Source organism: Panulirus ornatus, chromosome 21 (assembly GCF_036320965.1).
Source record: "Panulirus ornatus isolate Po-2019 chromosome 21, ASM3632096v1, whole genome shotgun sequence".
NCBI lineage: Eukaryota > Metazoa > Arthropoda > Malacostraca > Decapoda > Palinuridae > Panulirus > Panulirus ornatus.
The window spans coordinates 8,074,761-8,100,543 of NC_092244.1; the positions used below are offsets into that span (position 1 = coordinate 8,074,761).

The 25,783-nt window shown below is 37.5% G+C and overlaps 1 protein-coding gene across 1 annotated transcript in view; it reads left to right on the forward strand.

The window, feature by feature from the left end:
* LOC139756343 (citron Rho-interacting kinase-like) overlaps positions 1 to 25,783 on the forward strand; it is a 52,762-nt gene continuing 26,979 nt past the window's right edge. Inside the window, 20 exon segments of the mRNA XM_071675702.1 lie at positions 1 to 128; positions 3,113 to 3,334; positions 4,125 to 4,300; positions 5,707 to 5,787; positions 7,098 to 7,261; positions 8,782 to 8,968; positions 9,456 to 9,569; positions 11,613 to 11,772; positions 12,990 to 13,167; positions 14,031 to 14,154; positions 16,819 to 16,965; positions 18,599 to 18,739; positions 18,866 to 18,997; positions 19,456 to 19,782; positions 21,238 to 21,330; positions 21,528 to 21,705; positions 22,506 to 22,720; positions 24,376 to 24,507; positions 24,715 to 24,831; positions 25,266 to 25,379. Coding sequence (XP_071531803.1) covers positions 116 to 128; positions 3,113 to 3,334; positions 4,125 to 4,300; positions 5,707 to 5,787; positions 7,098 to 7,261; positions 8,782 to 8,968; positions 9,456 to 9,569; positions 11,613 to 11,772; positions 12,990 to 13,167; positions 14,031 to 14,154; positions 16,819 to 16,965; positions 18,599 to 18,739; positions 18,866 to 18,997; positions 19,456 to 19,782; positions 21,238 to 21,330; positions 21,528 to 21,705; positions 22,506 to 22,720; positions 24,376 to 24,507; positions 24,715 to 24,831; positions 25,266 to 25,379 — 3,015 coding nt within the window. The 5' untranslated portion in view covers positions 1 to 115.

Genomic DNA, 25,783 nt, shown 5'->3' on the forward strand with positions numbered 1-25,783 from the left:
AACATCTCGACCAATCAGTGACCGACGGACGGCCTCCAGGTGTAGTTTGAAACTTAGAATTTCCGTCCTTGGGGGTGTGGTGGCGAGATAGATTAATAAACATTCTCCATGATATATGACATCCAGTGGTAAGCACTTAAGAGTGTTATTTTTGTTTAAGACAATTCATTTTTCGTTAGAGTAGATCATATCTTGTGAAATATATAGGTCGATTGATCGTGTCATTGTAAACAATAGTGAAGGAGTGCTCGGGTGTCACAGTTTGTACCCCAGAGTCCTGATGTTGTGGTACAGTATATACAAATTCATGTCACTGTGCATGATCTCCACTATGGCTGGGCACATGCATGCTGGTTGATTGGTGCATAAAATGTCGAGAAAGATAGTAATTTCGTCTTTGTTGATGATTAATGTAGATGGTCTTGAATGTTTATATTGTTATTCCACAATTATTCATTTTCGAAACCACATTAGCATTGCAGAACAAAATCACTTAATATTCAAAACTATTAGTGATGGGGAGCTAAATTACTTTAACTACAGTAGCATAATTTTAATGTCTATTATTTATTGATGTAGCCATGGATTATTTCGCTGATACCTTAGCATTAGTGGGCCAGTCGTTATTTTGATGACATATTTTGCTTTCTTGTGCATCTGTATTATTGTATATATAGACTTTCCTATAAAAAAAAAAATTGGTGCAAGTGTAATTTAGCTTTGGATTGTTCATAGCTTTGGATGTTGAGTGATTCTACTCTGCATTGCAAGTTTATAATACAATAACATTTGTGGAGCATGATGTAGAGCATTACATCCTATTAATTGATTTTTAATGAAAATGAAAAATTCTTAATCAAGGGGCCAATTGATTTCAGTAATATTGATGAAATCATATCAGTAGATTAATTTTAGCAAGTAAAACTTTATTCATATATATTTATATATATATATATATATATATATATATATATATATTGATTGATTGAGAGGGTGAAGGCATGTACAGAGCATCAGATTGGGGAAGAGCAGTGTGGTTTCAGAAGTGGTAGAGGATGTGTGGATCAGGTGTTTGTTTTGAAGAATGTATGTGAGAAATACTTAGAAAAGCAAATGGATTTGTATGTAGCATTTATGGATCTGGAGAAGGCATATGATAGAGTTGATAGAGATGCTGTGTGGAAGGTATTAAGAATATATGGTGTGGGAGGCAAGTTGTTAGAAGCAGTGAAAAGTTTTTATCGAGTATGTAAGGCATGTGTACGTGTAGGAAGAGAGGAAAGTGATTGGTTCTCAGTGAATGTAGGTTTGCGGCAGGGGTGTTACATGTCTCCATGGTTGTTTAATTTGTTTATGGATGGTTGTTAGGGAGGTGAATGCAAGAGTTTTGGAAAGAGGGGCAAGTATGCAGTCTGTTGTGAATGAGAGAGCTTGAGAAGTGAGTCAGTTGTTGTTCGCTGATGATACAGCGCTGGTGGCTGATTCATGTGAGAAACTGCAGAAGCTGGTGACTGAGTTTGGTAAAGTGTGTGAAAGAAGAAAGTTAAGAGTAAATGTGAATAAGAGCAAGGTTATTAGGTACAGTAGGGTTGAGGGTCAAGTCAATTGGGAGGTAAGTTTGAATGGAGAAAAACTGGAAGAAGTAAAGTGTTTTAGATATCTGGGAGTGGATCTGGCAGCGGATGGAACCATGGAAGTGGAAGTGAATTATAGGGTGGGGAAGGGGGCGAAAATTCTGGGAGCCTTGAAGAATGTTTGGAAGTCGAGAACATTATCTCGGAAAGCATATTCGAAGGAATAGTGGTTCCAACAATGTTGTATGGCTGCAAGGCGTGGGCTATGGATAGAGTTGTGCGCAGGAGGGTGGATGTGCTGGAAATGAGATGTTTGAGGACAATATGTGGTGTGAGGTGGTTTGATCGAGTAAGTAATGTAAGGGTAAGAGAGATGTGTGGAAATAAAAAGAGTGTGGTTGAGAGAGCAGAAGAAGGTGTTTTGAAATGGTTTGGTCACATGGAGAGAATGAGTGAGGAAAGATTGACCAAGAGGATATATGTGTCAGAGGTGGAGGGAATGAGGAGAAGTGGGAGACCAAATTGGAGGTGGAAAGATGGAGTGAAAAAGATTTTGAGTGATCGGGGCCTGAACATGCAGGAGGGTGAAAGGCGTGCAAGGAATAGAGTGAATTGGAACGATGTGGTATACCGAGGTCGACGTGCTGTCACTGGATTGAACCAGGGCGTGTGAAGCGTCTGGGGTAAACCATGGAAAGTTTTGTGGGGCCTGGATGTGGAAATGGAGCTGTGGTTTCGGTGCATTATTACATGACAGTTAGAGACTGAGTGTGAACGAATGGGGCCTTTTGTTGTCTTTTCCTAGCGCTACCTCGCACACATGAGGTGGGAGGGGGTTGTTATTCCATGTGTGGCGAGGTGGCGATGGGAATAAATAAGGGCAGACAGTATGAATTATGTACATGTGTATATATGTATATGTCTGTGTGTGTATATATATGTGTACATTGAGATGTATAGGTATGTATATTTGCGTGTGTGGACATGTATGTATATACATGTGTATGTGGGTGGGTTGGGCCATTCTTTCGTCTGTTTCCTTGCGCTACCTCGCTAACATGGGAGACAGCGACAAAGCAAAATGATAATAAAAAAATATATATATATATATATATATATATATATATATATATATATATATATATGTATATATATATATCCTTTTTTCCTTTCATACTATTTGCCATTTCCTGCATCAGTGAGGTAGCGTTAAGAACAAAGGACTGGGCCTTTGAGGGAATATCCTCACCTGGCCCCCTTCTCTGTCCGTTCTTTTGAAAAATTAAAAAAAAAGAGGGGGGGGATTTCCAGCCACCCACTCCGTCCCCTTTTAGTCGCCTTCTACGACACGCAGGGAATACGTGGGAAGTATTCTTTCTCCCTGATCCCCAGGGATATATATATATTATATGTGTGTGTTTGTGAGTAAATTTGGCCTTTCTTTGTCTATTCCTAAAGCTATCTCAGTAATGCAGGAAATGGCAATTGTGTGAAAAACTATTTTGTATATTCTTATGTATCTATCTATATGTTGTCAGGAGCAATGGCAGAACCTTTACTGGAGCCAATTGTGAAACGCATCAGGTACCTGTGCTCTGTGGTAAGCAGTTCAGGACTAGATGGTAACAAGGGCTCCGGGTTTTCTGATCTTCAGCTTATTGGCCAAGAAGGACTGCTGGATGCTCTTCTGGTGCTGTATGATGAAAGCAACACTGACCAACTAAAGAAAGAAAAGAAAGTTGCTGCATTTGTGGATAAATGTGAGAAAATATATTCTTTATTTAAATGTTTAGTAGTTATTTTATGAGAATAGCACTCATGCATTCATTGTTTATTGTGAATACTCACGACACCAGCAAGATAAGTGGGGGAACTATGTGTATATCATTAGATACAAGGTCTTGTTGCTGCTTTAAATTTTAGCCTTCTCTGTAACAAATGGGTTTTTTGATTTTTTCGGTTAGGTTATAATGGGTTCATTGCTTTTTTTTTTTTTAGATATTTTGATGAGAACTTAAGCTCAGTGAGTGTTCACATAGCCTAGAATGAATGTATATGCTCATAATAAAAATCCAGGTCTATGACTCATTGTTCTCATGGGGACTAGTTTTTTATTTTGAAATTGAAAAATATGTTTATGACCATCATTTCTGGCTTCACTCTTTTAAGTCAACAGGTAGCTACTGATTAGCTTGTAATGAATAGTGTAGTGATTACATCAAAAGTCATTAGCATCATCATCTGTGCCAAGCTAGTGAAGCAGTACCGTTTTATCAAATGACTGGCTGGTAAAGTAGATTGGCCTGGGACTGAGCTGCATTGCGGGTTATCCCTTTGACAGCACTTGAGCTCTCAGCAGTACAACTTGCAATTCGCAGAACTCCCCCTTTGTATATGTCAGTACAAGCAATAAGAGCCAGTTATCATGCAGATGATAAGTGGTATGGAGGGACAGATAGACAGAATGATTTGTCATGTTATGTTCAAATTAAGATTTTGTATATTTACGTGCATAATGTTTTCACATTCATTTTCCAACACTTTATCCAGATCGCAGCACTGTACATGATCTCCGAAAGTTACGAGTAAACTTGAATGATTTTGAGCAGAAGAAAGTAATTGGAAAGGGCCACTTTGGAGTTGTGCAGGTAGTCAGAGAGAAAGCCACCGGAAATGTTTTTGCACTGAAGAGTTTAAGGAAATCAGACACTTTATCACAACAACATGTGAGTAATTTTAGTGCTTTTCTGATAAATAGGCTTTGTTACAGACCTGTTGTCAGTCATAGGGCACAAAAGTTACTAAATTCACACTACATCCATTGGTTTTCCATGGGGCAAAGAGATCGTAAGGATTATTGATTTTTGTAGTTTATTAATGTCAAAAAGTTTTGAAATAAATTCCTTTACTGTAAGAAAAGTACTTCTTTTTGTTTTTTCATCAAGTTTCTTGCTTAATTTCATGTTACCTCTGGTTGTTTTAACCCTACATCTTTCAAAGAACTGTTCACTGTTTACATTATCAGTCTAGTTTAAACACTTTAAATGTTGTGATCAAGTTGCTCCTCACTATTCTTTCTTCCGTGGTGGACAAATTTAAGGCTTTTGGCCCTTTTCCCTGTAATTCACCTTTCATAATTCTGGTATAATCATTGTTGCCCACCCCTGGTCCTTCTCTGTTAGTTCTTATGTGCTTCTTTAGGGTGGTGACCAAACTTGAGAAACATGCTCTAGTTATGGTTTTATGTAGGATATAAACAGTTGGCTTAATATTTCGTTATCCATTTACTTGAAAGCTGTCCATATATATGCCAGCAGACAGTTTGTCCCCTTTACTCTTCTCATGTGGATTCTGGCAAAACATTTAGGCTGATGTCAACACTAAGTCTTTCTCATACAGAATCGAAGCTTATAAAGGCCTTTTTTCCCTGTGTCCTGTCCTCATTACTTTGCATTCATTTGGATTGTCATCAGCCATGTATCAGACCAGCTTTGGAGTCAGTCTGAGTACCCATGTAGGTTGATGCAATCCTCCTTGCTTTTCACTTCCCTTATGACTATTGCATCCTTCACAAAATGTTTAGGTATGACTCTATACCTTCTAGCAAGTCATGTAGGTTTTGAAAGTTGAAAACCTCTTCTCTCTAAGGCAGTGTCCAGTAAGGTTTTCTTGCTCCCTCCAGCCTTTCCTTCATTTAGCAAAAAACATGTTTACCTTTTGTGACCATCTTGGGTTGGCAACACAATGTGAAATATGTGCTCTGAAGAATTGGGAGCAGGTGGGATGGTGATGTTAACCTGATGGCAGTTGCTGATTAGCTGAGTGAACCCTGTTAGTCAAGCACATGACTCAGTGGTGCAAGGATTGACTAAAAAGGGTGAGGGAGATAGAGCATCCTCACTGATTTAATGGGAATATGTATGATACTTACCTGATATTTCTCAAGAATTATCTCATGCTCAAGGGACATTGCCTCAATGAGAAAAGATTTCTCAACCATCAGAACTATTTTGCAGATTAAAGTTTGAGATGATCTCCATGAATGTATCTGATAGTTACATAATGAGCTGCTTCTGAGGATAAATTTTGTAATGCAGCTTACTGAATGTCATAGCCAAACCTCTTTTTCTAGGTTGCATTTTATGAAGAAGAGAGGGATATCATGGCAAAGGCGACTTCCCCATGGATAACCCAGCTTCAGTATGCATTTCAGGTAAAGTATAATTATTTTCAGTGGCATCACCTGGGCCACTTTTCCTACCTGCTAGAAATGTTGTTTCAGAATCTTATGATCGATTCCTATTTCCTAGTGGAAAAATTCAGAATGTCTCTGTGATAAGGCTATGCTTATACATAATTACTGTATTCCAAATCATCATATTCAGAAAAATTAAGTTTTAGGAACTGGAATGATAAATATGTTTAATTAACAGTGATTTCACAGAATCCTATGATGAAGGCTTTTATAAACATGGAGTTAAGCTGAGTATTATTACAGTTATGTTTAAAGCTTTTAACTTTATGTAAAGCCCCTAGATTATGTTAACTTTTGGTTAGATGGGATACCAGTATTTGATAATCAGTAAATTAAAATGAAGTGAACATTGTATTTGATTTTGTTAATTGTTGAACATATGGGAAAAGTTCTAATGTTTTCTAGTGTTAGTACCATTATTTTTAGATAATGGAATATAAGTGATGATAATATTTCCTCTTCTAGAATTAGAAATTGATGGAGGAAAATGTCACACCTTAAACATTTCAAATTTTTCATTAAGATTGCATACTTGTATTCGTATTTGTGGAAATGTTATAGGTACTGTACTGCTGTTATCACTTGGTGCAAATATGCACTGGAGTTCTTTAGTTATGGGGACTGTTGCCGTGGCCACCCCTTTGAGGGAGTTCCATGTGGAACAGGCATCAGAGATTTAGATAGCAAATGTGCAGATGTCGGATTAGAGTTGGTTATCATCAGTAACTGCATTTCATCGTATAAATTGCATATAGATATGATAAGGTATATCATGCCTGAGGCAGATGCTAGTGATCAGTGAATGAATGGTTGGGGCTTGTGTGGTCTGCCACTTCTGCAGATTGCATGTATGTCATGGGGCTAGGGTAGTTTACTGTATGGCCATTGAGCCCAGTGGATTCCACTGATACCATACATTTTACTGAGGTCAAAGGCATGAATTCTCTTGGATTTGCCACATTTTAGGATGATTGAACTGATTTGTAACCCTCTATGATCATGTGTTATGGCAGATGCTCATAAGGCTCTGTCTTCAGAAGGGATATAGGTTTTCAGTTTCAAAACATTCATTTTTTATACTGATTGATATGTGCTGTAAACTGAGAGCCATTGTAGAAAACCTCGGGTAGGGTTATGTAACAAACCATACAAATTTGATTGGAATGGTTTCACATTGGTGACATGATGTGTAATAACAAAAAAGTGAGCCAATTTTTAATTTAGAGTGATTTTGGCAGTTTTGTGACAGTAAATAACGCTCTCTTCAGGATGATCAGCAGCTCTACTTGGTGATGGATTTTCATCCTGGTGGTGACCTCTTATCTCTTCTGGATCGTTACGATGGTTCTTTTTCTGAAGATATGACCTGCTTCTACCTGGCTGAAATTATATTAGCCATACATGCATTGCACTCCATGGGATATGTCCATAGGTATGGAAAGGGTTTATATAACTTTTATTAAATGAATATTCATTTTCTTAGCCTTATGCAGGCAAACATTGTGTTCTACACTATCATTATTAAAGTAGCAAAGCTCAGCAATGCTACGTAATTACTTTTGTTACTGCTTTTTCATTATAGTACAAAGAGTAAATTATGTGCTTGTGTTTTTAATTTTTTATATGAATGTATATCTTCATTCTTTCTCTCATACTTATTGCCTTTTCCTGCATTCATAAAGAACATCATGGTATTCCCAATCACTATTCCTTTTTTCAGCTTACAACTTAAAAAGCTGTTCACCATTTCTGTTCACATCACTGAATACCCCATTCCCCCCAGTTGTACCATCAGCTGCCTTATTACAGGTACACCACTGAATTACCAGCAACTGATGGTTCAGCACCTCCTTTAGTCCGGACAGAATTACGTGAGGGAACTTGAAATTACCGCGGCCACCAGACTAGTTTACTGGGTGGCCACAGATTGCATTGTGTGTAGGCGTGCCTATTTACATTCTTTACACCGCATTTGTTGGTGGTAATACCACAATTCTGTGAGATTCTTAGCTTATTTTGCTTAAATTTAACCCTAGCTATGGCTTCTAAGACATATGAGAGTGTCAGTTGTGGTGTCAAACGTAAACTCCAGTCCATGTCGATCCAAGATAAAGTAGATCTGTTGAAAATAAATGGACCGTGGTGTTTCGGTGCGTAAGCTGTGTGACATCTACAGTATTGGTTCATCAGCTGTTTATGATATAAAGAAGCAAAGGGAGAAAATATTGAAATTCCATGCAGACAGCGATTCCAAGAAGCAAATGACTGTAAGAAAAACTATGAAAGATGGTAAGGGTACTGGGCATGATCGAGTGATGATGGAATGGTTTCGACATTGCATGAGTGATAGAGTACAAATACCTGTATTTCATTTATTTATTTAATTTACATTTAATATTTGTTTGATTTAAATTTCTAGCAGTCCATGGTATACTTTAGACACATGGGAGATGTATAATTAGTAGATTAGAGGTGTGTTGATGAATTATTATGTGACCACAGTTTGTCTAGCAAAATGGTTAATCTGGCAAGGCGTTGGAGCCAAGAGCGTCGGAAAATCGGTGGTGTACCTGTACCAACTTTTACGTTCAAATACCCTGACTTTACCCCTATGACATTCCAGACCATCCTTCCCCCTCATCCTTGACCTTTATTTTACTCAGATCTAGAAAATCCAAGTTCCTTTCTTCAGACATACAACCTTTCTCTTTCTACTTATCTTGATTTCATCCAAACCCATTCAGACTCCCTAGGAAGATGAGCACTCCTTAATGTGCTCCTTCAGTTCCAGCCTATAGAAATTGAAAAACAAGAAGTGTAGGGTTTCCAGCTTCCCACTCTCACCCCCTTTAGTCACATTCTACAATATGCAGGGAATGATTAGGAAGTTATCTTTCTTCCCCCTTCCCAAGGATAATAAGTAATGTTTTCTCATACTTTTTATTTTTTTAGGGATGTCAAACCTGACAACATTCTCATCGATCGATGTGGACACATTAAACTTGCAGACTTTGGTTCAGCTGCAAAGCTCACTTCAAGTGGAGTTGTGCGAAGCAAGATACCTGTTGGAACTCCTGACTACATTGCTCCCGAGGTTCTGCAGTCAGTAAATGAAAGGGCTTGCAGTGTTTCCTATGGTGTAAGTAAACAAGTACTTTAAGAATTTATCTAAAGTTTTGAATATGGAGTTCCATATGGTGCGGGATATAAGTTTTCTGTTTCTTTGTGTTGTAGAAGGCAAATGTAATGATAACTTGGGGCTGATAACCTCATTTCTGGTAATTTTAATCATTAATGTAAATGCACATGGCCTTGATTGTATGTAGAGTAGGGCCCCTAGATGCCTCCTACACATTTTTCAGTCTAGTTGGCTGAGTGGAATGTGAGATAAGTGAAGATAAATTGAAAATGGAAATCGTAAATCTGCTAAGAAATGAAAACAGAAATAACAGGATGAAGGGCATTGAAATTTTTGGAACACAGGAGTACAGCTTGGTTTCATCATTTATGGAGACTCTTTGCCATGGCCACACCTTTGAAAGTTCCTGGAGGGAATAGGCATTAGAAGTATGTATATAGATAGGTGTTGGAAGGCCTCAAAACAAATTATTTTCATTTGGTTACAGACTGAATGTGACTGGTGGTCACTGGGGATACTGGCGTATGAGATGTGCTATGGATTTACACCATTCAAAGGAGACAGTGTGACGGTTACCTACAGCAACATCATGAACCATAAGGTTGGTCCACTAAAGCATGATAATGAATTTGTTTTCTGTTTTTCTTGTGAATGTTCTTATTCTTTAATATATGCCATTTTACCCTGAAAGTTATCAGACTTATGGTACTACTTGTAATTGAGTATCATTTTGTAAACTTTTACACATGTTTAAGTACTTGTATTTATGGATGTTTGTTTTTGTACTCATTCTTACATTTAAGTACTTTTACGGTGTGTACAATTACTACTACAAGAGTACTGCTTTAAAACTTATTTAGTCTGAATTATGTGATCTTGTGGAATGAATAACTATCCCCCCGAATGTCATGTTGTGTTTGTGACTGAGAAACAAGAAGCTAATGATTTTTTCCTTCGCTTTCCTTCTACCATCCTGCTCCAGGATTCCCTTTTCTGATTCTTCCTTATTAGTCAGGAAACCAAGGAGGATGGTGAGTTTGAAATTTAGTAAGGCACTTAGTGTGTTGATCAGTAAAGCAGCTAAGGAGTGTATCTGGAAGAGTTGGTGATGAGGGAAGGTATGTAGTGTTGATTATGTTGTAGAAAGTATTCTGAAGTTTTATTTTCATGGATTGTGTGCAAGAATGTTGGCACTGTTTATGATATTGTTTTGTATTCCGAATGATATTTGTGAATAGGGTGCTGTGTTGTTTTAAGTGTTTTGAGTTGTCATCCTTTTCTGTCTTGTTTAAGAGTTGTGTGGTTACATAAAGGAGGAAGAGTTGATCTGAGTGCAAGTTGGGGTTTTTCGATGAGTGCTTGGTTGATCATGCTGGTGACAGGTTCCAGTCTCTGTGAAAACATGTAGCTTTTATAGATCATATGTTGGAAATGAAATGTTTAAGGACAGTATGTGGTGTAAGGAGGGTTGATCAAAAAAGAAATGATGAAGTAATAGAGAGGTGTGGTAATGAGAGGAGTCTGTATGAGAGAGCTGAAGAGGATATGCTGAAATGCTGTGGAAATATAGAGAGCATGACAAAGAGCATATATATGTCAGAAGTGGAGTGAATAAGGAATTACAGGGAAACCAAGAAGGAGGTGGAAGGATGGAGGGAGAGATGCTTAGAATATATGAGAGTCTGAATATTTTGGGAGGGTGTGAGGCATGCAATAGATAGAGCAAATTAAAGCAATATGGCTTACAGTGGATGATGTGCTGTCACTGGGCTGAACCATGCCATATGAAGTGGATGGGGGATGCCATGGAAAAGTCTGTGGGACCTGGTTCTGGTTAGGGCTTCTAGTTTCAGCACATTATACACAGTAGCTGAAGTGTTTATCTGAGTAAATGAGGATTTTTCTTTATCTTCTTGGTGCTGCTTCATTAATGGAGGAAATGGCAAAATTGTGAAGAAAAAAAAATCTGATATGTAAGCTTTGATGTGGCGATAGTAGAATTGAATCCAGATTTGTACTGAACAAGGGGCTGGTAGAATTGAATCCAGATTTGTACTGAACAAGGGGCTAAGACCTGGAGTGCATTTGGATTATGTGTGGAGGAAGATGTTAATGTCTTCCTCTTTTAGAAGGAAATCCTTTGTAAACCTTTCACTGGTGTGACAGCCGAAGCAAGGTGTAGGTGCCTTAGTTGGTGATGAATGATGGGTTGACTTGGGGAAACACCAGACTCACATCCACAACTAAGGGCAGGGAACAACTGATATTATTACACTAAGTATAGGCAGTGCTGACAGGTTACAAGGAGCACACAAAATAAAGATTTTCATCACCATGTCACATCTGGAATCAAATGAATATTTCTCCCCTCTCTTTCAAATGTGTTATGGCTGTACATCAATGGTTTAGATGCTTTGTAAGAGGGTGTGTGATTTGATTTATGAGGTAGCTTATATATGCCAGCTGTTTATTTATCAAATGCAAGCATCAGTATTCATAATGAAACGATGTCAGATTTTCATCTCATTTACCATTATCATGTAGATAGATGAAAACATTCTCTAAAACTTTAAACATTTTTTTTTAACATTTTGTTGTATGATCTGGGAATGACATGGTTCTGATACTTGGTTCTCTATTTAAGAAAATGCTCAAGTTTGAGGATGATACTGAAAACTCAGCGAGTGAACTTGCCAAAGATGTGATTCGTGGATTGCTGGAGGAGTCTAGCCACCGCCTGAACCACTCTGCTCTCCTTCAGCACAAGTTCTTCCTTCATGTCAACTGGAATGATCTTAGAAATAGTAAGTATGTCTTTTTGATGGTGATTACATATTTTTACTACACAGGGAGAGTTTTACATATGCAGGGCCCTATCTCTTGAACATTCTCTGCTATCATGCATCTCCATGAATTTATGTATGGTGTTTGTATAAGCCAGGTTGTCAGTCATTCTGTTCCATTTATCCACTACTCTTGTACTGTAAAGTTACTTCAGTACATTTTTTTTAATAAATTTCTTACTTGATTTTATGTTATGTCCCCTGGTTGCTCATTCCCCTTGTCTCTTGAAGAACTATTTCCTTTCCATGTCATCAATCTATTCTAAAAACTTAAACAGTTGTGATCAGGTTACCCTTCACTGATTATACAGTTTTGTATAATTAGACAAACTTGTAAAGTTGTCATCTCTTGAAAAAATTCAAGAAATCTTCCTAACATTATGAGAAAAACCCTGGTTTAAAGAAATGGAAAATAATGTTTTGATTATTTTTTCAAACTTTGTTTTTGATATCAGATTGTAGACTATTTAGTTGTTTATCATGCCAGAAAATTTTGATGAACATTAGTATGTTTAGGAATTGTATATTGAATTACACAGAATTCATATCGACCTTGTATGAGAAGATATTCTTCGAGAGGAACTAAAACCTCTGTGATTTTATACCCCCTTAGTTTTTGTTTGTAGGAAGTACATGATTATGGCACCTATCTAAATTAAACTAATTTTTCTTGAAATTTTCACGTCTGATGCAATTGACACACATCAATTTCCCATAACTGTTTCAGAGCTGTAGATTTTATTAAGATATCAGTTCATATCACCAGTCAGCCATGATTGTTTTTACTACAGTTATATGTATAATCATTTAGCATAAGTCGCATATTCCATCTCAAAACACTTTGCTGTAGACCATTCAAACTTGTTTTTACTACAGTTACATGTGTAATTGATTAAAGTAGGTTCATCATCCATTACAAAACACTTTGCTGTTGACCATTCATACATATTTCTACTACAGTTAAGCATATGATTACTTAACATAAGTTGCATCTTCCATCACGAAACACTTTCCTAAAGACCATTCATACTTGATTTAGATTTTTTGTTTTGAGATATGAGTATTTAACAGTGCTAGAAGGATTTACATTAGTACTGTATTTATAATTATTGTAAGAAATGGAAAAACTTTTGTAATGATTTCTTTTCATTGTACTGTAATCTGCATTTTGTCTTCAGCTCCTCCACCATTTGTTCCTGTTGTAAATGGTGTTGATGACACCAGTAACTTTGAGGAGTTCGAAAATGAGAGGAGATTACCTTGTGTAGATGCCTTTCGTGTCCCTCAAGGCTTTACAGGAAAGAACCTTCCCTTTGTAGGCTTTACGTATAACAGGAAACAGCCAGATGGAGACGGGTGAGTGTTTTATATATACATTTCTGTGCACTGTGAAATATGATTCATTTTTAAGATAAGGATGGTCAAATAGGATACTGAATTATAATTACATACAGTTGTTTATTCCTGTTAATTCTTGGAATGATGGATTAGATAAAGAATTTTATATCTTTCAATCTATATCTATGATGCCCATTCCCCCTGGGAATTCCTATCAAGGGGATAACCACAGCAGAAGAGTCTCCACTTATCCCTATCCATACATGCTTTCTTTGCATCTTTACCTTCCAGCACTCTTCCATTCTATTTTCCCATGTCTCAGGTGGTCTAACTATTACACCAACCTCCCTTTAATTATACTATCATACACTCTCCTTGTAAACTTCATGTCTTGCATTCTTTCCACATGTCCACACCACCTCAAAGTATTATGTCTCACCCACTCTTCTACTCCACAATTTATTCCCTTTGTATTCCATGCCAAACCAAGTCCCTTATACACCCCCTTATTACTATCTTCATTCTATCTTGTGATACCACATGCTCCTCTCTATCCATCTTTCTATCTGTATTTCTGACATCTTTTATCTTCAGAAACTCCCTCATGGGTTACCACAGGAAGAGTTTCCTCTCAGATAACTTATTTCCACTGTATTATTGTCTAACCCTTTAGTATGTTCCATGGATTCACAGATCCTTTATTTGTTCTAGCCATGTTTTTTGGATTTAAGGTTTTCATTCAATTTGTTGTTCAGTTTCTCATTTGGAACTAATTTATGATACCACCTGGCTGTGGTAGGAAAGGAAAGTAGTGTAAAGACAATATGTTTACCTGAAAATTTTCCATGGAGCTAGATACCTCATGGCAATTCTGTCTGTAGGTCATCCACCCGAGGAAGTGCAGTGGCAAGTATCTCTGTATTGGATGAAAGCATCAGGGAACCATCACATCTTGAAGAGCAGCTTAAGGCCCAAAAGAAAGAGAACCATGAACTTAGATTACAGGTAAAGGTGAAATGTTTTTTATCATTCACATTTTTTTATTTTTACCTGAAGAGATTCTCATATGAAATTTGGAATACCTTATTTTAGAAAATTTGCGTATTTCCTAAGAAAGAGAATGTGGTATGGTACAGTTATAAAATACTGGAAATATATTTATAACTAAAAGATAGTTATTGAATAAAGAAGCTGAATAATTCCACTAGTACAGTAGATTGTTCAAGGTTATTTAAGTATGTTTGTATACATTATTGAACTACCTAAAGGTGTGTTAAACTAGTTTGACACCAGAATCAGTATGTACATGCTGAAGCTTTGTTACTGTAGAATGATAAAGCAATTGGTATTTTTGATAGTTATTTGCTTCTGATTTTACATTGAAGCAATATTTTGGGAGAAATAGATGGAATGCCATTAATCACATCACTGTCTAGGAGTGTAACCAGGAATTTGAAAGGGAATAGATTGGGACGGATATGCGATATGCATGCAAGCATCCACTCCCATGTATGTGTGTGTATGTGCCCACACTCATATATGCACTAGGGAAAACTGGTTAATATATTTACTTATAATTATAGCACACTATTATGGAGCATAGTAAAATATACTGGGAAGAGAAAGGCTAAATGGATGAAAATAGAATTAAGAAAATTCCCTATGTATGGCTCATGGTGAGGTGCCTGAGGATTGGCAGATGCTTGCATAGTGCCATTGTACAAAGGCAAAGGGGATAAAAGTGAGTGCTTAAATTGCATAGGTATAAGTTTGTTGAGTGTTCCTGGGAAATTGTATGGGAGGGTATTGATTGAGAGGGTGATGGCATGTACAGAGCATCAGATTGGGGAAGAGCAGTTTGGTTTCAGAAGTATTAGAGGATTTGTGGATCAGGTGATTGCTTTGAAAAATGTATGTGAGAAATACTTAGAAAAGCAAATGGATTTGTATGTAGCATTTATGGATCTGGAGAAGGCATATGATAGAGTTGATCGAGATGCTCTGTGCAAGGTATTAAGAATATATGGTGTTGGAGGCAAGTTGTTAGAAGCAGTGAAAAGCTTTTATCGAGGATGCAAGGCATTTGTACATGTAGGAAGAGAGGGAAGTGATTGGTTCTCATTGAATGTTGGTTTGTGGCAGGGTTGGGTGATGTCTCCATGGTTGTTTACTTTGTTTATAGATGGTGTTGTTAGGGAGGTGAATGCAAGAGTTTTGGAAAGGGGCAAGTATGCAGTCTGTTGTGGATGAGAGAGCTTGGGAAGTGAGTCAGTTGTTCGCTGATGATACAGCGCTGGTGGCTGATTCGGGTGAGAAACTGCAGAGGCTGGTGACTGAGTTTGGTAAAGTGTGTGAAAGAAGAAAGCTGAAAGTAAATGTGAATAAGAGCAAGGCTATTAGGTACAGTAGGGTTGAGGGACAAGTCAATTGGGAGGTAAGTTTGAATGGAGAAAAACTGGAGGAAGTGAAGTGTTTTAGATATCTGGGAGTGGATTTGGCAGCGGATGGAACCATGGAAGCGGAAGTGAATCATAGGGTGGGGGAGGGGGCAAAAGTTCTGGGAGTGTTGAAAAATGTGTGGAAGTCGAGAACGTTATCTTGGAAAGCAAAAATGGGTATGTTTGAAGGAATAGTGGTTCCAACAATGGTATATGGTTGCGAGGCATGAGCTATAGATGGAATTGTGCGGAGGAGGGTGGATATGCTGGAAATGAGATGTTTGAGGACAATATGTGGTGTGAGGTGGTTTGATTGATTAAGTAATGTAAGGGTAAGAGAGATGTGTGGTAATAAAGAGTGGTTGAGAGAGCAGAAGAGGGTGTTTTGAAATGGTTTGGTCACATGGAGAGAATGAGTGAGGAAAGATTGACCAAGAGGATATATGTGTCAGAGGTGTAGGGAACGAGGAGAAGTGGGAGACCAAATTGGAGATGGAAAGGTGGAGTGAAAAAGATTTTGAGTGATCGGGGCCTGAACATGCAGGAGGGTGAAAGGTGTGCAAGGAATAGAGTGAATTGGAGTGATGTGGAAAACCGGGGTCGAATACTTCCCACATATTTCCTGTGTGTCGTAGAAGGCGACTAAAAGGGAAGGGAGCGGGGGGGGGGGGGGGGGGAATCCTCCCCTCTCATTTTTTTTTTTTAATTTTCCAAAAGAAGGAACAGAGTAGGGGGCCAGGTGAGGATATTCTATCAAAAGTCTGGTCCTCTGTTCTTAACACTACCTTGTCTGTTTTCTTTTCATTTCGACAGGTGAATCAACTTGGTGTCTTTAAGTGAAGAAGTAAGAAGTTCTTTTTTTTAGTGTAGAAACTAATTATTATGTTGGAAAAGCTATGAAATTGTACTTTTGTATCATTAGTGGTGGAGTATAGCAAGCTGTTTCAAGACTTTGTGAAGTCAGACTATGAATATCTTAGGAATTATATGGTAGGTTTGCTCCTAAAAGCCCGTTTGTTTCTAAGTAATTTGTAGATAATTGTATGCTGCATTTTCACAGTAGAAATTTGTACTTTTAATAAGATATCTGATGTTCTGACTTTCCCTTGAAGGGGTTCACCTCTTGAAGGGAATGGGCATCAGACTTATAGATGTACATTCTCGGACATGGTCATTGACATGGTTCATTTGCCTAAAATATGTAAATATTTGGGTAATTATTTGCTTTCAGTTGGAAAATATGAAAGATGGTGAGGTTGGGCATCTTATGAAAGCAAAAGACTGCAAGTTGAAGGAGGCAGAGTGTCGAGTGGAGTACTTAGAGAAGGAGAGGCAGCGCTTAGAAGATTTAAACATCCAGAAGGAAAGGGCTGCTGCTGTGAGTATTCTTTTTTCAGTTAACGTGATAGAAATACATTTATTCAAAGAAAAGCTATGAATGTAGATATAGAATGGAAAAATTTAGAAAAGGAGCGGGACTGAACTTTTTTGAAGTTCTCAGAGGAATTTGATATTTTGAGCCTGACAGCAAGCTCATGATTTCTGGGGATAAGGTATTCATCCAGGATCTGAGTCATAGAGTGTGAAAGGGGGCAAAGGTCCTGGGAGCACTGAAGAATGTGTGAAAAGAGAACATTATCTGGAAGGGCAAAAATGGGTATGTTTGAAGGAATGGTAGTCCCAGCAATATTATATGGATGCAAGGCATGGGATATAGATAAGGCTGTGTGGAGGAGGGTAGATGTGCTGAAAATTGAATGTTTGAGGATGGTACATGGTATGAGGTAGTTTGATTGAGCAAGTGATGAAAGGGTAAGAAAGGTGTGTAATAATGAAAAGAGTGTGGTTGAGAGAGCTTTAGAGGGTGTGCTGAAATGGGTTTAAACTTATGGAGAGAATGAGTGAGGAAAGGTTGACAAAGAGGATATACGTATCAGAATTTTTTTTTACATACTTGATCGCTGTTTCCCATGTTAGTGAGGTAGTGCCAAAAACAGATGAAGAAAGGCAGCATCTGGTCATGCCCATTCTCTCGCTGTCATGTGTAGTGTACTGAAACCACAGCTTCTTCTCTATAACCAGGCCCCACAGACTTTTCCATGGTTTACCCTGGATGCTTCACTTGCTTTGGTTCAGTCCATGAATGGTGCACCGATCCCAGTATACCACGTCGATACCACATCGTTCCACTTCACTATATTTCTTGCATGCCTTTTACCCTGCCCCACAAGAAACAGCATTGCCCTCCTCTGTGTCAGCGAGGTAGCGCCAGGAAATAGACAAAGGAAGGTCACATCTGCTCACATTCATATATTATTTTTTCTTTTATACATATTTGCCATTTCCCACATGAGTGAGGTCACGTCAAGAACAGATGACTTAGCTTTAGAGGGAAAAATCCTCACATTGTCCCCTTCTCTGTTATCTCTTTTGGAAACTAAGACAAGTGGGAAGTATTTCCAGCCCACCACTCTCACCTCTTTTAGTCACTTTCTACGATAGGCAAGGAATACGTGGGCAGTATTCTTTCTCCCTGATCCCCAGGGATCAAGTACCTGTGTATGTATGTATATATTTTTTTTCTTAATATTTGCCTTTCCCGCATTAGCAAGGTATCGTTTAGAACAGACGACTGAACCTTTAAGGGAATATCCTCACTATGCCCCCTTCTCTGTTCCCTCTTTTGCAAAATTAAGAACGAGAGCGGATTTCTATCCCCATAGACTGGTCTTTATCACATTATGCCTTTAGGGCTTTAACCCATAGGTCTCTGTAACCTCAGCATTGTCATTAGTCCCTGCACACTGTCATCATTTTTTCCAGGCCAGCAGTTATCTTGATTATGTGATTCTGTGCACCATATTTCATGAATTTCTTAATAAAGAATTATTTAATTGAAAATAGGTATTAGTTATCATATTTTTGGATGTAGTCTGGTTAATTTCAAATATGATTGAAACTTTTTCATTGTTAAAATGTGCTGACCAGTGTTAATACTTCTTTTTATGTAGACCTATAAAAGAGACTTGGCACTTGAGAGGGCAGATCGAGCAAAAATTGAGAGCCAAACCATTGAACTGATAAGAAGCATGAAAAACAATTGGAAAAAGACTGAAGCAGAGAAGTTAGAAACACTGTCAAATAAATTAAAAGTATGTACTTTTGCTGTATATGATTGTATTAGTGATATACCTGAAGAGATGCAAATGTGAAAAAAAATATCAATAGTTGCATAACTTTTCTATTAATGGCTGAGAAATATTTACTTTTCTTTATAGGCATATGAGGAGGAAATAGCCCTTCTGGAGTCACAGCATAAGGAGGTTGGCAGAGCACTGTTAGAGAGGGAGAAGGAATTCAAAGTTACTGTGGCGGACAACTTAAAGCTTAAGAATGCACTCCAAGAACAGGTAAAGACTTATAGGATTCTATGTAAAGTACTTAAGAACTTCATGCTTGATATTTCACAGTTTGAAAGTACAAATGTAATTTTGGTAAATAAAACCATTATTTTATGTAATTATCCCAAATAGCCCTCCAGAGACCTCACATTAGGCATACTACATAGAAAGTACATCGAAAAACTTGATTGTTTTTTGTCTTACATAAGTTTCATTGTAAATTTATTTGATTGATTTTACTTAGAGAATAGTATTCTTTTATTATTCATTACTAGAGGATGAGTTATGCTCTGGAAAACTGTAGCACTATCTTTTATGTGTAAATTCCATTATATAAAGCACCTTTATCTATGGCCATTTTAGGTTAATGTTTCACTGTGTCACATTTCTCAGTATAATTAGAATAAAGATATTATGCTGTCATGACTTCTTGACCAAACTCTTAATGCACTTGGTTCGCCGAACAGGATAGGCAGACACAGATGAAACAGAAAGGAAATGTTGAAAACAAATGTATGGGAGACTGTCAAATAGCCCTTGAAACAAAGAAGAAGGCTGAGGAGATGACAGAAAAACTGAAAATGGAAAAAGAAAAATATTCAGCTATGGCTGGTCAATTAGAAGAGGTGATGATGGAAACAAATAAATTAGAGAAGAAACTTAGTGAGAAGATGCATGTTGAGGAGGAGAGGAAACTGGTGGATAAGAAGTTGAAAGAGATGGAGAAGAAATTTACTGAACTGGAAGTTGAATTGACAACATCACAGAAAAATTTACAGGAAGCTGAGAAGCAGGTATATCATTTTGTTTCTGTGTTTTTCTTTCAGTTGCACAATGTTTTGCATGCTTCAGAATACTCATGTTTCCTGATTAATGTTTTTAGAAAACAGTCACTAGAAATATTCATTTAGTAAGTTTGTTATTTCATATGTAAGTGAATTGGAGATATTTGCTAACATTCAACCAATACAGATATATATATATATATATATATATATATATATATATATATATATTTTCTTTTAAACTATTCGCCATTTCCCGCGTTAGCGAGGTAGCGTTAAGAACAGAGGACTGGGCCTTTTTTGGAATATCCTCACCTGGCCCCCTCTGTTCCTTCTTTTGGAAAAAAAAAAAATGAGAGGGGAGGATTTCCAGCCCCCCGCTCCCTCCCCTTTTAGTCGCCTTCTACGACACGCAGGGAATACGTGGGAAGTATTCTTAATCCCCTATCCCCAGGGATAATATATATATATGTATATGTGCGTGTGTGGGCGTGTACGAATATACATGTGTATGTGGGTGGGTTGGGCCATTCTTTCATTTGTTTCCTTGCACTACCTCACTAACACAGGAAACAGCGACAAATATATATATATGTGTATATATATATGTATATATATTCATTTATTATACTTTGTCGCTGTTTCCTGTGTTAGTGAGGTAGTGCAAGGAAACAAATGAAAGAATGGCCCAACCCACCCACATACACATGTATATTCGTACACGCCCACACACGCACATATACATACCTATACATTTCAACATATACATACACAGACATATACATATATACACATGTACATATCCATACTTGTTGCCTTCATCCATTCTCGTTGCTCCACATGAAATAGCACCCCCCCCGCGCACGTGCAAGGTAGCGCTAGGAAAAGACAACAAAGGCCACATTCATTCACACTTAGTATCTAGCTATCATGTGTAATGCACCAAAACCACAGCTCGCTTTCCACATCTAGGCCCCACAAAACTTTCCATGGTTTACCCCAGACGCTTCACATGCCCTGGTTCAATCCATTGACAGCATGTCGACCCCGGTATACCACATAATTCACTCTGTTCCTTGCATGCCTTTCTCCCATTTGTATGTCCAGGCCCCGACTGCTCACAATCTTTTTCACTCCATCCTTCCACCTCCAATTTGGTCTCCAGCTTCTCCTCGTTCCCTTTACCTCTGATACATATATCCACTTTGTCAGTCTTTCCTCACTCATTCTCTCGTATGTAAATGCCCATACATCTTTCCTCACTCATTCTCTCATATATAAATGCCCTTACTTGTATATGTACATATGTAAACATATCGACATATACATACGTATACATACACATACATACACAGACATATACAAATGTACATATTCATAATTGCTTGCCTTCATCCATTCCTGGTGCTAAGAATGATTATTTCTAATATGATACAAATGATCCTCACTTTTTTTTTCTTCAAGGAACAACTAGAGAAGAAGAAACTCATTGATCATCTTGAGGTACAGTTGGTTCAAGAAAAAAAAGAGTGTTGCCAGCTGCGTCACCAGTTACAGGTAATTTTCTTTTTTCCAGACTTATTCTCTAAACTTAACAGTAACTTTGCACTTGAGATGTAATTCGTCCTGTGCTGATATTTACCTGTATTTTATTCTCGTTATATTTTTTGTCGATATAGGAATGACAAATCCTGCTCATATACAAAATGAGTTATTCAGTTCTTTGTTGCCATTTCTTAAATTTTCTTTTTCAGGAAATTTCAGGACAGCTGAATGAATCAGTAGCAAGTTTAGAAAATCTGAGTTCCAGTTACAGCTTAAAGGAAGAAGAACAAGAAGCAAAGATCAAAGAACTAGAGTATGAACTGAAGAACATTGCTTCAGAGAAGGTCAATCTTCAAAGTCAGCTCTTGGTGATCAGGAACAGAGAGGGTAAGGTTTTTGAATTTTTTCTCGTGAAGCTACAATGAAAGTTATTTATCTTAATCATCAATAGACCAAATATCTTGTATTTGAAAATAATAGTTTTCTTACACACTAAGTTGCATAACAGCAGAATTCCTGCCCATTACTTAACAGTAGCTTGCTTACAGGAATTTTACATAAACAAAACTTATTAAGGAAACAAGCTAATTTACAGGATGGCTCATCCTTGCTGTAATAGAATTTAGAATCTCTCACAAGAATTTTTGTATCTTTTTTTCATAGTTGTTTACTGTTTTCTCCCTTAGTGAGGTACAACCACAAATAGATGAACAGTGGCCTCATTTGTTCACATCTACTGATACCCCACGTTTACCATTTGCTTCTGTTCATTTTGTCCAATGCACGGGTTTCACCCTTTTGAATGCCCTTAAAAAAAAGCAGTAATCTTCAAATCCTGTTTGATTCATTTGCTGAGTAATTTTCTATTTTGGTGCACAGGAAACAGTGAAATATTTTTTTTCTAGTTTATGAATAGGTGCACAAGAAATATACGTTTTTCATTGATATGTGTATGTATGTATATGTGTGTGTATGGGCGTTTATGTATATATGTGTGTATATGAGTGGATGGGTCTTTCTTCATCTGTTTTCCAGTGCTCCCTCGCTGATGTGGGAATTGGCGATCAAGTATGATAATAAAAAGATATGTATACTTTTTCTTTCGTACATATTCGCCATTTCCCACATTAGCGAGGTAGCCTTTAACAGTGTCTAATCTTCTGGTTGATACTCAAACATTTTTGCAGGAGAACATAAGTCAAAGATTGCCGAGTTGGAAGTTCTTCTTTCAAGGTTAACTGAAACTGTGCAAAGCATTGAAAGCAAGAAATCCTCATCTCAGGCTTATGAAGAGACTTATCAGGCAAAACTGCAGTTATTAGAGACGCAGCTAGAATCTGTTCGCACTGCTCATTCCCAAGATAAGGACAAGATGACAAAGTTATCGGAGGAATTAAGAGAGGTAAGAAGTCTTAACTGAGTTTATGAAAAATGAATAACATATCTCCTCTATGTTGTATTTTGTGAACAACACAGTGATTTAAAGATGGATTTAAAGGCAAGTTAACAAGTTTCTTGTAGGAACTACTTTTCCTTCAAACATACCCATTTTTGCTGCTCTGGAAGATAATGTTCTCTCCTTCCACACATTCTTCATCGCTCCCAGAACCTTTGCCCCTCCCAACCCAGTGACTCACTTCCACTTCCATGGTTTCGTCGGCTGCTAAGTCCACTCCCAGATATTGTTGGAACCACTATTCCTTCAAACATACCCAGTTTTACTGTCCAAGATAATGTTCTCACCTTCCACGTATTTTCCAACGCTCCCAGAACTTTCGCCCCATCCCTCACCCTGTGACTCACTTCCGCTTCCATGATTCCATCCACTGCCAAATCCACTCCCAGATATCTAAAACACTTCACTTCCTCCAGTATTTCTCCGTTCAAACTTACCTCCCAGTTGACTTGTCCCTCAAGCCTACTGTACCTAATAACCTTGCTCTTATTCACATTTACTCTCAGCTTTCTTCTTTCACACACTCAACCAAACTCAGTTGCCAGCCTCTGCAGTTTCTCACCTGAATCAGCCACCAGCGCTGTATCATCAGCGAACAACTGACTCACTTCCCAAGCTCTCTCATCCACAACAGACTGCATACTTGTCCCTCTTTCCAAGACTCTTGCATTCACCTCCCTAACAACACCATCCATAAACAAATTAAACAACCAACATTCACTGAGAACCAATCACTTTCCTCTCTTCCTACAATGTACACATGCCTTACATCCTCGATAAAAACTTTTCACTGCTTCTAACAACTTACCTCCCACACCATATATTTTTAATACCTTCCAAAGAGTATCTATATCAACTTTATCATATGCCTTCTCCAGATCCATAAATGCTACATACAAATCCATTTGCTTTTCTAAGTATTTCTCACATACATTCTTCAAAGCAAACACTTGATCCACACATCCTCTATCACTTCTGAAACCTATGGGCATCTATGGAAAGTTTTGTGGGGCCTGGATGTGGAAAGGGAGCTGGGGTTTTGGTGCATTATTACATGACAGCTAGAGACTGAATGTGAATGAATGTGGCCTTTGTTGTCTTTTCCTAGCGCTACCTCGCGCACGAGGGGGGAGGGGTTTATTATTTCATGTGTGGCGGGGTGGTGATGGGAATGAATAAAGGCAGACAGTATGAACTATGTACATGTGTATATATGTATATGTCTGTGTGTGTGTATATATATGTATACGTTGAGATGTATAGGTATGTATATTTGCATGTGTGGATGTGTTTGTATATACATGTGTATATGGGTGGGTTGGGCCATTCTTTCCCCTGTTTCCTTGTGCTACCTCGCAAATGCGGGAAACAGCGACAAAGCAAAATAAATAAATAAATAATGTGTGTATATGAGTTGATGGACCATTCTTCGTCTGTTTCCTGATGCTACCTCACTGACGCAGGAAATGGCGATTATGTATAATAATGATAGTAATAATGATAATGATGATAATGATAATAATAATATTTAGGAATTTATTGGCAATTTTGGTGTATATTTTCAGTTAATTACCATAATGTAAATGTTGTTACATCCATAGACAAAACAGGAACTTTCTGATAGCAAACTTGATGTCCGTGTTGCTCAAAGGGAGTTCAAATCAGCCCAAGATACCATCTTGTATCTTCGTGAAAGAAACAAAGAGCAGCGTAGCCTACTTGATGAAAAGGAGGTAGGACTTTTAAGATTTTGATATTAAAAGGGGTTGACAGTGTATAAATGAACTGAGGGGTTGTATACTCCTGGTCCACCAAATGGAAATTGAAGTGGAACTATTGATAATAAATTAAAAAGATTTTTCGACACATGATACATTACCCCATGGAATTATGAATAAAATAACCTCTTGATGCACATTGATTAGTGTCTTTTCAAACAGGAAGCTATTCAGAAAGCTGCTGAATCAGAGGCTGACTTAAGAAAAACTATTGATGATTTGAAAAAAGAAATTGAAGCACAGGAGGCAGAAATGGCCAAGAGAACATCTGACCATCTGGTGAGTAATTGGTGCATTGCAATATTCTTTCTTGATAGTCATTATGATTATTGTAATGGATGTGTATGGCTAATATCTATAAGGAAGGAGCCTTGGGTGATTGGAGGCATAGAAAAGAAAGTGGTAGGAAGTCAGGAGAATGCTGCACAAGCAGAAAAAGAGAACAAATGAGAGATGGGGGTGATTATTAGTGAAATTCAGAGACAATAAGAATATATTTTGGAAAGATGTAAATGGTGTATATAGTGCTGTTGTCTGGGCCTTTTCTGTTAACTCTGTGCTACTTAAGTGTGGTGACAAAACTTGAGAAACATTTCAGTGTTGGCCTTATTTAAGATTTGAACAGCTTGCTAAATATTTCCATATCCACGTACTTGAAAGTGAGAAAGTGTATATAATATAGAATACTATAATCATTTGTAGTTTTCTTTCAGCAATTGGTTTCAAGCTTGAAGGAGAAGATTAGGGAATTGGAGGATGTTCAAAAGTCGTCAGAGAACCTGCAGAAGCAGTTGCAGCAAGCCCACCAACAGGCTGATGGTCATAAGGTATGCAAAGTGTGTGCATATTTGTGGGTTGGTGGGTACATGGTTAATGTCCATTACCTGTTTATACAAAATGAGAGGATTCTGTATTCATAATGATCCCATCTCAAACTTTTACTCTCATATGATTATTTCTTCAATTTTTTATATCATTTGTATGTATAGATTGCTTGCTAATCTTATTACATTCATACTGAAATAATTTATATTTTTTTGGAGTCACTGATATCCTAATTTCTTACTGTGTCCTTTCCAATTGCTAACAATCTTGAATTTGAAGAACTGGTCCCTACTGATATTATTAAGTAGGTTCAGAAACATGAAAATTTTTGTCAAATTAGTTCCTAAAATTGTTATTGTGTCACCCTTGTACTCTTTCTCTTCCAATAGGGACAAATTTATGGCTG